Below are 12,530 nucleotides of genomic sequence, written 5' to 3'. Positions count from 1 at the left end.
ACAAGATGTCCAGGATCAGGATTTTAATGCAGAGAAGGTGAACTGGCAGCACCAGATAAGAACAAGATGTGGGTCAGCACAGATAAAAAACACAAGCTTACACATACACACATAAAAAAAGGGAGAGAGAATTATACAGTCACAGAGATACAAAGACGGTTAAGAGTTGCAGAGAGAGACCCACCCACACAGATAGTCACAGACAGACAATTAGGGAAAGAGAGAATAAAAGAGGGACACGCAAACAACATTACACTGCACCCACATTGAAGAGTAAAACACACCAAAGAAAGGTTTGCCCACCTAGGAGTTAGAAGATGAAACGGCACAAGCTGCAGAATTATGCAGCAACTGAACAGAATGCAATGATCTAACAGGATTCCTATCTAAGTGTTAAGTTAAACCTCTTGAATTTTGATCTATTTGCAGAATGCTCCAATTGCAAGGTTCTCAAGTAACTGTCTATTATAAAACTAAGTGCACTGCCTTTCTTAATGTCTCATCCTGGCAGAGGGGAATATGAGGCATCGTGGTTAGAATACAATTATCCAATCCTTGGAATTTCAATGGGAATTCAATGTAACTTTGTGGTTAGTTGAGTCGAGTCAAGTTAATTGGCATAGGCAGAATTGCTGTATGAACAGTCTATTAAAGATGCATCCATCCTATGAAGTGCTTTGGACTTCTCGATGACCTAATAAGGCAAGGATTATTATTATTTTATTGATAAAACTTTACAGATTGTGGAACGTTGCTGTGCGCAAATTGGCTGACGTGTTCACAAAATACACAGTCACTACACTTTACAGTAAATTCTGTGAAGTGCTTCGAGACATCCACCCGACGGAAGGTGCTATTATCATGGAGTCCTGTATCTTAGTGGTTAGAGCACTTATCTCGCGAGCGAGAGAACCTGGGTTTGATTCCTGGGCAGGATGAAACGTTGGGCAAGTTTTCTTACTCCACATGCCTCTGTTTACCTAGCAGTAAGTAGGAACCTGGTTGTTAGTCGATTGGCAGATTGCTTTTCCAGGGATAATAATCCCTTCAAAAAAATAATGATAATAATAATAAATTGGTCACTTCAATCCGCGACTGTTTGTGGGACACTGCTGTGAGCAATTGGCTGCTGCGTTTCACACACAAAATATACAGTCAATTCATGTTACAGTATATTCTGTGTAGCGTTCTGAGGCGTCTCGAAGATATAAAGTGCTATATCAAATGCAAGGATTATTATTATTAGCTCACCAATGAACTCTCAACTGCATTAAAGCAGGGCTGGGGCTTTTTTTTTAAGTTTAGCGTGTTCAATTTATTACTTTTCTAATTTCCCCTCCCTGGCATATAACTCTCTGCTCCTGGTCTGGGCTCCTCTTGCTATGCTGCCCTCTGGTAACCTGTCCAAGTTGCCATTATCCAGGTGTGAACCTGGAAAAGCCACTTAAATATACAGCTAAGCCTGACCTCTCCTCATCTGGCTGTCACACACACACACATTGTGGAAATTCTTAACAGGATTCCTTAACAAGAAACCCAAGTTGAGTAAATGGAGACTTGTTTCAATAACCAAAAGTACATCAAGCTGACCCATGGGAACTGTACCTCTACAGCCTGGAGTAAAGATTATACATTAAAACTACACAATCGACAAGTATCACCTAAAGTGTGTAAATTAAGAAGATGGACTTGACAAACTGCTGATATCTTGCCCAGCGGTCCCAATGACGTGACTTTCTGTGAAATAATCATGTTAATTACAGAGTACCCTGTGGGAGATTCTGCTTTTGGTGGAAGATCAATGGCAGCATTCGTATTGATGAGCTGAGAAGCAGGAGTCAATAGAGTGAGTGGCAATTGTGCACATTATTAAACTTAAATCCTCTGTTCATAACAAACTATAGCAATTTCTGTTACATTACACGTCTGCCAAACAGAGAATTCCCTCTCCCCATTCGTACCCTTTTGAGCACAAGACAGATTTCCAGCTCTGAAGCTAGTATTCCTGTTTCAGTCCTGTTCACTGTCACTTCAGTCAAGCTTGTATCTACATTCTTGGAAGAGTCATCAACTACTAGAGCATGGAACCGCATCGGCAGTTCATACAGTGACAAAAGATAGCCTATGTGGAAAAGGTCAGAGCTACTCGCTCAGTGCGATATCAATCACTTTGGCCATGGAGATCTTTGTAATATTCAGACAAGGGCTTGAAATGTTGGCATCCAGTCAAATATATCCGTACTGTTCAGCCCTCTAAGTGTGCCCTGAATTTATCAATTGTTTAATATGCAGTAGCTAAATATACGTAGACAGATGTATTCTTCCGAGTTATTAGACTTTGGGAAAATATAAATCTACTTAATCAGGAAATGGTAGTATTCCACTTCTCAGTTATTGTTATTTAAGTTGCATATCACATACATAGTGCATATAGATAGATGTACACCACTAGTTATTTATATATATATGCCATACAAATATATTTATATGTTTAACCAATACTGATTTTTATCTGTGTAGATATATTGTAGCAGTATTAAAGTGATTAGATATAAGGAACCACCAGCTAAATGAAGGCTCTTTTGGCTCAAAAGAATACTTCTCAGAATGGACTAAACAATGCATATTCCTTCTAGAGTAAAGGGACAGGATGATAAAGGCAAAGTACTTTCAAGACTCTTTTCCTCATTTATAAATCCAGTTGAGAGGTGCATGATGGAATGATCATTAATAGCAATACTTGTTATTCTTAGAATATGGAGACAAATTTATGGGGTCTAATTTGTGATATTTCTTAGCAACTTCTCAACAAGAAATTGTTAATCTCATGTTTAAATTGTCAAATACTGAAGAATGCATTATTTCCCCTTGTCCATTACAGACAAAGCATGGCTGGATTTAAGCCTTGAAATGAAAGTGTGGGTAGTGGTTTATATACTGGACCTTGGATGGCGATTATCCATAGTAACACAGAAAAGTACAGGACTGGAGAAAGGCATTGTGATCGATCTGGCTGGTTCCCAAGTTTATTTTTTAAATAAATACTCTATTCCCAGATCCCTCCAACATGCTCCCTCCCTCCCCTCTTTTACGGTACACCTCAAAACCTACCTCTTTGACAGCACATTCAGCTCTCACCCTCAGCTCCAGTGCCCAGACAGAATTGTCAAGCACTTTGGGACCTCGTTCTGTCACTATATAAGTGTAAATTGCATTGTATTGCATTGTAAAATAAAGTATCCTGCTATAGAACCATAGTCATTTACAGCCCAGAAGAATGCCATCCATCAATCGTGCCCGCATGGGGTCTCTGAAAGAAAATCTGTTTAGCCTCATTCTCTTTCCTTATATCCTTTCATAACCTCTCCTTTTCAGATATTTATCTAATTCCCTCTTAAAAGCTTATATGGATTCTGGCTTAGCCATGGTTCCATGTAGAGTATTCCACCTCCTAACAACCCAATCTCTCGTACTATCTCTCATATTCTACCTCTCCTACACCTCAATTGAATTCTAAGTCAAACGACAATCTAATCTTCTCTTCTCTGACAGAATCTGCCTCCATTATCTCCCTGGATATTCACCACTCTCTGTGCAAAGTAATTAAATCGGAAAAGCCTGTTCATCTTCTGTCTTATGGGCTTCAGACCCTGTCCCAGCTAATGTTGGAGGTTGCAGTCTGAGAGAGTGCCCAGTTACTCAGGGAATGGTTATTGTTTCTGATGCCACTAAATGCAACACTTACTTAGCTTGTTGGTAAGAATAGGTAGGCGCGTGTTCATTGGTTGTTTCCACTGGTATCTGTTGTTGTTGACCACTGGCTTCCTGTGATGAAGGCGCTACTGTCTGTGGGGAGGTATCAGCAACAACACCCTGAAGTTAGGAAGGAAGCAGATCTAAATAAGACCTCCACTCACATTTTCTGTTAATGTGCCACTCAGCGCATTCTGTCAGAACATAAGAATCCATGGAATGAAAACCATTTCATGGCAGCTTGGCTCAGTTGGTAGTACTCTCATCTTTGGGTGAGAAAGTTGTGGGTTCAAGCCCCACATCGGGACTTGAGTTTACGTGAGCTCACAGGCTAGGCTGGGGGAGTGCTGGATTGTTGGAGAAGCCATCTCTCAGATGAGATGTCAAACCAAGGTTCTGCTTGCTTAGGTGGATGTTAAAGATGCCATGGTACTATTTGGAAAGTAAATGGAGTTTCTTCCATTATATCAATCCTCAATTGTCTTGATAAATTGATCATTCACTTGCTGGCTGTTTGTGAAAGCTTGCTATGTGAAAATTGGCTTCCGCATTTGCCTACAAGTGCTGACACATTGCACTATCAAATGCAAGGATTATTAATATTTCCCCTCAGCTCATTCTGTCCAACGAACCATGTTTTTTTGTCAATGTTTCTCCCCTCCATTTTGTTGCCTGTCTTTGTTCACCTTCCCCTGGGGTATGGTTCCACTGGCACCAGACCCCATCTTGTACTCACTAAAGAGAACATTCTTCTTTGTTTGTTTATCCTATGTTTTCAATTAAGATTTTACATCCATCACTCTCCAATACATACAACAATAACAACTTGCATTTATGTAGTGGCCTTTGTGTAGGTTAATATCTTGGAGTGCTTTACAATGATGGGTGGATGCTGAGCGAGGGAGAATGTAGAGGAGAAGGAGGAGGTGACCATAGGCATGGTCAAAGTTTTAAGGTGAAGTTTACAGACACAGAGCAATGAGATGGTGAGGGATAGAGAGGGAGTTCCAGAGCTTAGGGCCGTATTATCTGAAACTCGGCCATCAATGGTGGAGTGCAGAGTATGGGATACCATTATTCCATCCAGCTTACTCATCCAAGTTCCCAAAATATATTCTATCTCATCATCTAATAACCTGAATTATTTTAATTTCCAGAAATGTATTTAGTTCCTTTTTGAAATCCGAACTGTACAAGTAATTTGTTCCTTACACTTCTCACCCTTTTACTAATAACAAATCTCACTGGAGGCCAAAGAGACAACAGGGACAGAGGGAAAACCAGGCAGCAAAACATCACAGGCTGCTCTCAGGCCCCTTCTAGCAGCCAAAGACTGGAAAGTATGCGTGAGAGCAGGTCAGCTCCTTGGCTCCCCAGGGGTGGATGACAAGAATTTAACAAGAGGCAAGAAAAAGGGATTGCACAGAAAGGGAGAGGTTGATAACTCAGATCTCCATAGATCTGCAAGGACTCTAAGGGTTAATTACGGTGAAAGACCAGAAACATAAACATTTGAATCAAGCAACGCTCCACAATCCAGGCAAGCAATATTGAGGACAAAAATACCCCTTTCTTAACGTTTAAGACTGAACAGAGATTCTTAAATTCAGTCATAATTCTGAAAATTTAAAAAAACAGTGGAAAAACAGCTACTAAATTACGATTGAACTTAATTTTTTCAAAATTCTTCACCATCTTAAATTTGAAGCCAATGATCCTAAGGCTCAGACCATGTGATTTCAGACCTTCGGACAGATTATTCGATGTACAATGTACTTACTTCAACAGGCACCGCTGCTGGAGGCACAGGAGTGTACTGGGGAATGTAGGTCCCTTGCATAGGTGCTGCAGCTGTCATGTACTGAAAGGCATAGAGCATCACATCAGTTATTTCTCAGCTCACACTTGAGAACAGCAAAGGATATTTTAAAAACTGATACAATAAATCAATAATATCGTACAGGATTGAAAAACGGAAGCAGAAATATAAGACTATATAATATATTTTAGGTTCAGGACTTATTCTGTAACTTTTCTCCAAATTATTCCAGAACAAAAAGAGCACTGAAAAAATGTCCGACTTCCATCAGTTTGATGTTGAAGTCATTTTCTGCACGCTGTGCGTGGATGCTATGTATGAGATGTGCTGCTGGCATCACTTCCATTATCAAATGACATAGTGGTGCTTCCTGCACAGTGTGATGCAAGAAGTCAGCAACACTTTCTGTGCACACATGCAATGAGAAGGAAGTAACGACCTGACATCCAGGAATTCATACACATTTTAGCATGAGAAGCCAGCTAGTGATTGCTAGAAGCCAGAGTACTACACTTTCATATACCTCGAGTCCACAGGAGACTCATGCTCTACGTCAGGTAGCACTCTACTGAAGGGCACTATAATGGGGTTCCCCCGGATGCAGAAATATCTGAAAGTCAAAAGGAAATCCTATCTTTGGAGAGTCATATCCTGGTTGTCACATGTCTTTAGGGATGTTTATGCATGTAATCTCATAAAAATGTATGGTTGACATGGCTTAGGTCTGGCATCTCAGGATGACATTAGCAGAGCAGCTGTTAAAGAGAAGAGTTTAACTACACCGTGTCTTCCCAGGCTTAATTTCTCCTGGACTGTGTAATTAGACACTGGATGCCTGCAGAACATGGAGCTATGTCCCCTTCACAAACCGTAAGGATGTAATTACAGATTATTATCTGAGATGTGTTTTTTGGACTAAGGACAGACTACAACCACATTCCACTGCATCACCCAAAAACTACATTCTGCTCAGTGACCTTTTTTAAACAAATCACATCCTGCAGGTATATGCAGGTATTTTTTTTTCTCTCTGTTCGTTTTGTATTTTGTGCCAATGTCGCCTTGACTGGCTGTTTTGTTGATAACAACAAAAATCTCCATTTATATAGTGCACTTCATGCGGGATAGTGTCCCGGAGCGCTTTAGAGGTTGATAGGGGCAGCTAATGGCATTAAGTTCTTCTCTTATAAAAGAAAGAACAAGTCACACATTGACAAAATCCTACCCCTGGGATCTCTTTGAGACCAGCTCTATAAATGTCATAGTCCTACACAAAGACCCTAATCCAAGATCCTGATCTAGTGGTTCAGATACATGTGGAGTTCCGTAGCATAGTTGTTTCCTCACAAGTGAGAGGCTCCAGGTTCAATTCCTGGATGGAGCAAAACCTTAGCCAAATTTCCTTACTCCCCATGCCTCTGTTTCCATCAATGTTTGTGGGACACTGCTCTGTGTAACTGGGTGACGCATTTCACCCACAAAATACACAATCAATCCACTTTACAATACATTCTGTGAAGTGCTTTGAGACAGCTCAATGACATGATAAGGCGCTATATCAAATGCAAGGTTTATTATTATTAAAGATCCCATAGGGCTATTTCAAAGTAGAGCTGGGAGCTCTCCCAATGTCTTGGTCAACATTCCTCTCTGAATCAAATGTAATCATTTATATCATCTCTAGTATAGATGAGCTGTCTTGTTTGCCTACATACCTTACACCTCAAAGGAACTCATTGTGCAAAATGCTTTGAGCTGTTTCGACACAATGAGGCGCTTATCAGATGCAAGTATGAATAATATAGCACCACTTGCAAGATGATCTTAACAGCAGCCATGTAGCACAAGGTTTGCACAGAATAGACTTGTGCCTTCATGTTACTTTTTGTTATTTTAAAAACTTGGATCACATTTCTCCTTAAATGTCATTTCTCAGTGAGAATAGATTGAATTTCCAAAGCCTCTCCAAACAGCTCCATGATCTAAACCATATTGTTATCCTCTCTGGATTCTATCCAGTGTTTGCAGCTATACCAGTGTGAACTGTTGTACTATTCTTACGACAATGGCAATTCATACCTTGATTCCACAAAATGTCGGGTCCATTAACTTCCCAACTTATAAGCAAAGCTACGCTATATTGAAGGCCACTACAGCAGGATTCCTCTGTATCAATACTCAATGTCTATCTTCTCAAAGGATAAATGGTTCTTAATAGTACTGTTAAAAACATGGGATAGTGAAATACTCTCATTTTGGAGAAAACAAAGGGAATTACTTAAAATCACAGCATGGAAACGAGCCATTCATTCCATTCTGGTTTTTGTTCTTCGCATGAGGTAGGTCGTGGAGCTCTCAGTTAATTTGGTCACAGACTGTTAATACAGGGGAACCTTTTTATAATGCCCTTCAATATAGTGCTGTCACACTTATTTGGCATTTTGGTTTATTTGCAGTCCTGGTCCAGGTGGAATTGTAAACAGCGCAGGACAGTATCACTCTACAGTTATTATTACTATTAAATTATTAACATTGAAACAAAGCAAATCATTGTGATGATGTTCCTATCTATCATGTTTTGCATAAATTGAATAAATAACAGATTAGTGCAGGAATAGTCTCTGAAGTTGAATTCTCTTCTTACTTGTAAATGATTTTAAGGCCGTTAATAATAAACATAAATTTGTTGTAATTACTCTCTGTTGACTCTCTGTCTATCGTCACGCTCTAGATCAGTGTGTAATTTATATTTGTTAATGGAGAATTAAAATGAAACCTGCAAAGTCAGTTATTATAGGTCTCTGTTTGGAAGTATGGAGCAATCTTCTTCATTAGTTTAATTGCCTCCATGTAAATTCAGCATCACTTCAAGCAGTTAATCTGAGGCCTGTCTGCAGGTTACAATCATTTCAAACCTGTAGCTTCTCTCGGGTCATATCATCTAGCAGTCAAAGCAAAGATGCAGGAGCTATTATTGATCAAATATAAGTTTTGTTTTACTCCACTCAGAATTTTTTACTCCCCTCAGATTGTGTTCCTCCTATTTTGCACCGTCTTGTGCTACATGGCGTTTCTCTGTCAAGAAGCACAGGCAAGGAAACTTGCTAGGAGGTTCTTTGTGAATATTGCACTTTAGCCTCACACTAGGGGGAGCCTAAGAGCAGCCCAGATTGATCGATAGACCCACAGAAATCTACCAAGGAAGATCACGAGCAGAGCAGTAGGGAGCCATTCAACCCATTGTATTCATGTCACTTATGCAACAAGCTGCCCATTGATTTTACTTCTTTCCTCCCTGAGAGGATGAGGCTGGCTCCATGCAGTGGGATCGAACACCAGCTGTCCAATAACCCATCCGGATTTAGAATGGGAAATTTATTATAAACAGGTAACAAAAAGTTAGGTTGTTAATGATCAGCATGTGTTAAAGACCCAACCCTCCACTCCGATGCCCTTATTGTGATTGGCACCTGTCCAGGTGGGGATGAGGATGCTTACTGAGTTTCTGCTGTCGTGTTTGGAAACTAAGGAGGGGAAAGGAAGGGTAGAGGGGAAGGGGAACATAGGTGTGATCGAAGAGTCATTTAGTGACTCTGAAGCAAATAATTTTATTTGGTAAATTTCAGGTCTTATATTAAGATTTGAATTGTTTTTCTTGCTTTCTCTTTGGATGGATTATTACCTCCGGAAAGGAATCTACCAAAAGACTAACAACCAGGTTCCAAATTACTGCTAGGTAAACAGAGGCATGTGGAGTAAGGACACCTGCCTAAGGTTTTGCCCTGCCCAAGAATAGAACCTGGGTCCTCTCGCTTGCAAGGCAAATGCACTAACCACTACTCCAGGGACTCTAGCTAATTATCCCATTAGCCCACCCCATTTTTATCCTACTTCTTGCAAACATTTTCACATATGCCAAGAGGCACGAGTAAAAACAATACATTGACAAGAAGCATGAGTCCAGATGAAAACTGGTCAACCAACCGTTGCTGGAGCTGTGCTCCAAACTATACAATTACACAGCCTTTGGATTGGATTGTTAATGAAGGAAAGTCTTTTCTGTATTCGCAGTCAATCAGAATCTTTTCCGATTCTGCATTTTCCTATCTGCAATTGCAAGTTCTGTAATGCACACATACTGATTTGGAGACTTTCCTTCCTGTTTGTTTAGACCACTCCCACCATCCCCCTTTCCCCCTTTGAATTTCTCCCCTTCACCCCTGCCTCTCCTAAAGGCTACCTGGGTACGATTCTATTGACTGCAGTGTGGTCACCAAGTAGCTTCATGTAAAATCCTTGAGATTCTGCCAGACTTTTCAATCACTGGTGAGGCCCACGTACTTGTATGCCTCATCCTGTCCTCAGTTGACATCCACACAAGTATGTGGTCCAGCAGGCTCTGGTTAATGACCTACATTTGGAACATTAGGCCAACTCGACTGTTGTTGATTTCCAGTGTTTCTTATTTCATTTTCTAGTTTAAAGTTGACCCATGTTTGGCAATGTTCCTTTATAGGCCAGCAACTCTCTAGATTAATTGATCATTCACTTCATGGTTGTTTGTGAGACATTACTGTGCACAAATTGACTGCAAATACAGAAAAGACCTTCCTTCTTTAACATCACAATACCTGATCATTGTCAAGAAAATAGAACACTTCTCAAAAATGCAATAGGGTTTTGTTCCCCACTCTCATGCATTTCACAACATTTATTACATCCAGAAAAAAGGAGAGGAGGCATCTCATGGCCTTAAGTCAATTGCATCCATTTTCACCGTTGCATAGGGCTGTCAAGTTACCAGTCGAAGGAGAAACTGAATCTGGAACCATTCACTTCACTGTCAAAATGACAAGCAGTTGCCATCCTGCTGAATGACACAGTCATTCACATTCTTATAATGCAAACTACTGGGATATCTTTTGGCCGACTGCCTGTTCACCCCCAGTGAGCTATCAGGGCATTACAAGTTCGCAAATGGTTGGACATTTTCTAATTCCCTAATTAGATAGTTAAAGACCATTACTTGCACTGATTAACAATGTGGAAAATAAAAGTACATTATTACTTCTGGTTCTGTACAGGATATGCACTTTTTAATTATGATTATTATTGATGGTAAAACTAAATAGCATCTCATTCTTTTTGGAGCAGAGGGAGAGCAGGATAATTATATAGTGATAGGTGGCCCAGCTGCTGCTCTCAGCATCTCTGCAGTTCAACAAAACTCTGATTAGTAACAGAACGTGTCCACAAGGGTCATATTCCTTCAGATATTGACTCACAAAATCCAGTGCATAACCTGGCCAAATGAAAACATTATCTCATTGTTTAAAACATGCGTTTAAAGGAGAACACTACTTTTAAGCAAAATTCTTCCGTGATAAGGACTTTCACAAGATTGCCAAATTGGTCTGGATGGATGAAGGAGGTCCTTCGGAACTTTACCTTCGAATGTACCCACTCTCTTCCCCACCCCCTCCCCCCAACAGGCCTAATATTATTATCCCATGTGGAAGCGATCCTCGAGTATCAGCCTGGTTCAATTGGCGGCTTTTTTACCTCTTGGTCAGAAAGCTGTGGGTCCAAGTCACACATGGTAACCTTGAGCTTGCGGTTCTAGGCTAACAATCCAGTGCAGCCCAGAGAGGATGTTGCATTCCAAGAGGCACTGTTGTTTCATTCAGACAATCTGGCTAATTTATCTAAAAGTGCAATTCATGTCATTGCAAAAAAAATTATAACAAGATTTGTTTTTTTAAAAAAATGGTGTCTCAATTGTTAATAGACCAAAAAAAGCAAAAAGCAGAACAAAGCTTAAGTTATTCTTTACTATGTGCTACTGTAACTATTGAATTTATGACATGATAAGGCAAATATAAGGATTATTATTACTATTATTATTTAATTGCAGAGGAAAATGAGGAGAGATTGCACATGTATGGATTTTAAAGAATGTAGAATGGAATTACTAAAGATGGAAGATCCTTGACATTTCAATATTAATATTCAATATTATTTTAAGCACTCACAAGCAGTAGGAGCTTTGTACTTCATAGTTAAATGTCCTACACACTTTTCCTCCTTCCTGAATTGAAGTCTACATTTGGGTTCAGAGTACAAGCTATAATAGGGCACCTATATCAAGCATGGTGCACCTAACCACACCCTCCTAATTTACTTCATCTCTTCTCTTTTCTTCATCATGGTGGTATACTGTATACTATGGAATTTCATTCATCACCTAGGTTCTTCAATAAAAAATTGCCAGTTTTGTAACAATCCAAGACAGTATTCAGTACAGATATTACACCAATTTATCATGATAATATGGGGCTTTTCCATTATGACATGACTGCATTGGAGAAGGAGCAGCAATTTCATTAATAACCTGTAGAAAAACTCCAGTACTTCAATTTACTGGATTCAAGTCATTTGCCTTAAAATATATTCCATATCCTTAATGGTACCTCGTCAGCAATATTTCCATTTACATTATTGATACAATGCAGAACCAAAAAAGAAAGTGACCAGAGATTAGAAGTTTCCTGCTAAAGATGCTTGATATTGCCATAACTTACTGTTCCTGCTGTGCCCAGTGACAGATGATTCATCTGCTGGGCTAGCGGTCCCATCATACTGGCAGGCTGCATGGACATGGTGTGGTCCATTGTGGGCGTGATCACAGCACCCTGAAAAGCAACACAAGAGTAATGTTGAAAAACAGGTTTTTTGAATCTTACACTGACACCATCTACAAACTTAATGATCGCAACATTGCAAAATCAAACTGGAGATATATAACTGGATCCAGGATATAAATTTCCTGTTTATCAACTCCTGACTTTACAGTGAGGAGTTGATAAACAGGAGCGGATCATTGCACGGATGTGGGGGAGAAAGTACGGTTGAGGGTCAAACAAGATGCCAAGGTTCCAGACTGGCTTAGTAAGGTGGA

General features: G+C 39.9%; 1 protein-coding gene across 1 annotated transcript in view; it reads right to left on the bottom strand.

Annotated features, from left to right (window-relative positions):
• Positions 1-3,741: 3,741 nt before the first annotated feature.
• The window catches only part of LOC103187487 (RNA-binding motif, single-stranded-interacting protein 3), a 565,148-nt gene continuing 556,359 nt past the window's right edge, over positions 3,742-12,530 (bottom strand). Inside the window, exons 14-16 of the mRNA XM_042346715.1 lie at positions 12,154-12,264; positions 5,534-5,614; positions 3,742-3,873 (exon numbers count right to left, since the gene is read on the bottom strand). Of these exons, the coding sequence (XP_042202649.1) occupies positions 3,742-3,873; positions 5,534-5,614; positions 12,154-12,264 (324 nt within the window). The remainder of the gene's footprint in view (positions 3,874-5,533; positions 5,615-12,153; positions 12,265-12,530) is intronic.

The sequence above is a fragment of the Callorhinchus milii genome, unplaced genomic scaffold (assembly GCF_018977255.1).
Source record: "Callorhinchus milii isolate IMCB2004 unplaced genomic scaffold, IMCB_Cmil_1.0 Scaffold2, whole genome shotgun sequence".
Classification (NCBI taxonomy): Eukaryota; Metazoa; Chordata; class Chondrichthyes; order Chimaeriformes; family Callorhinchidae; genus Callorhinchus; species Callorhinchus milii.
The sequence above is the reverse complement of the archived record's forward strand: the minus strand, read 5'-3'. Positions and strand labels throughout refer to the sequence as shown.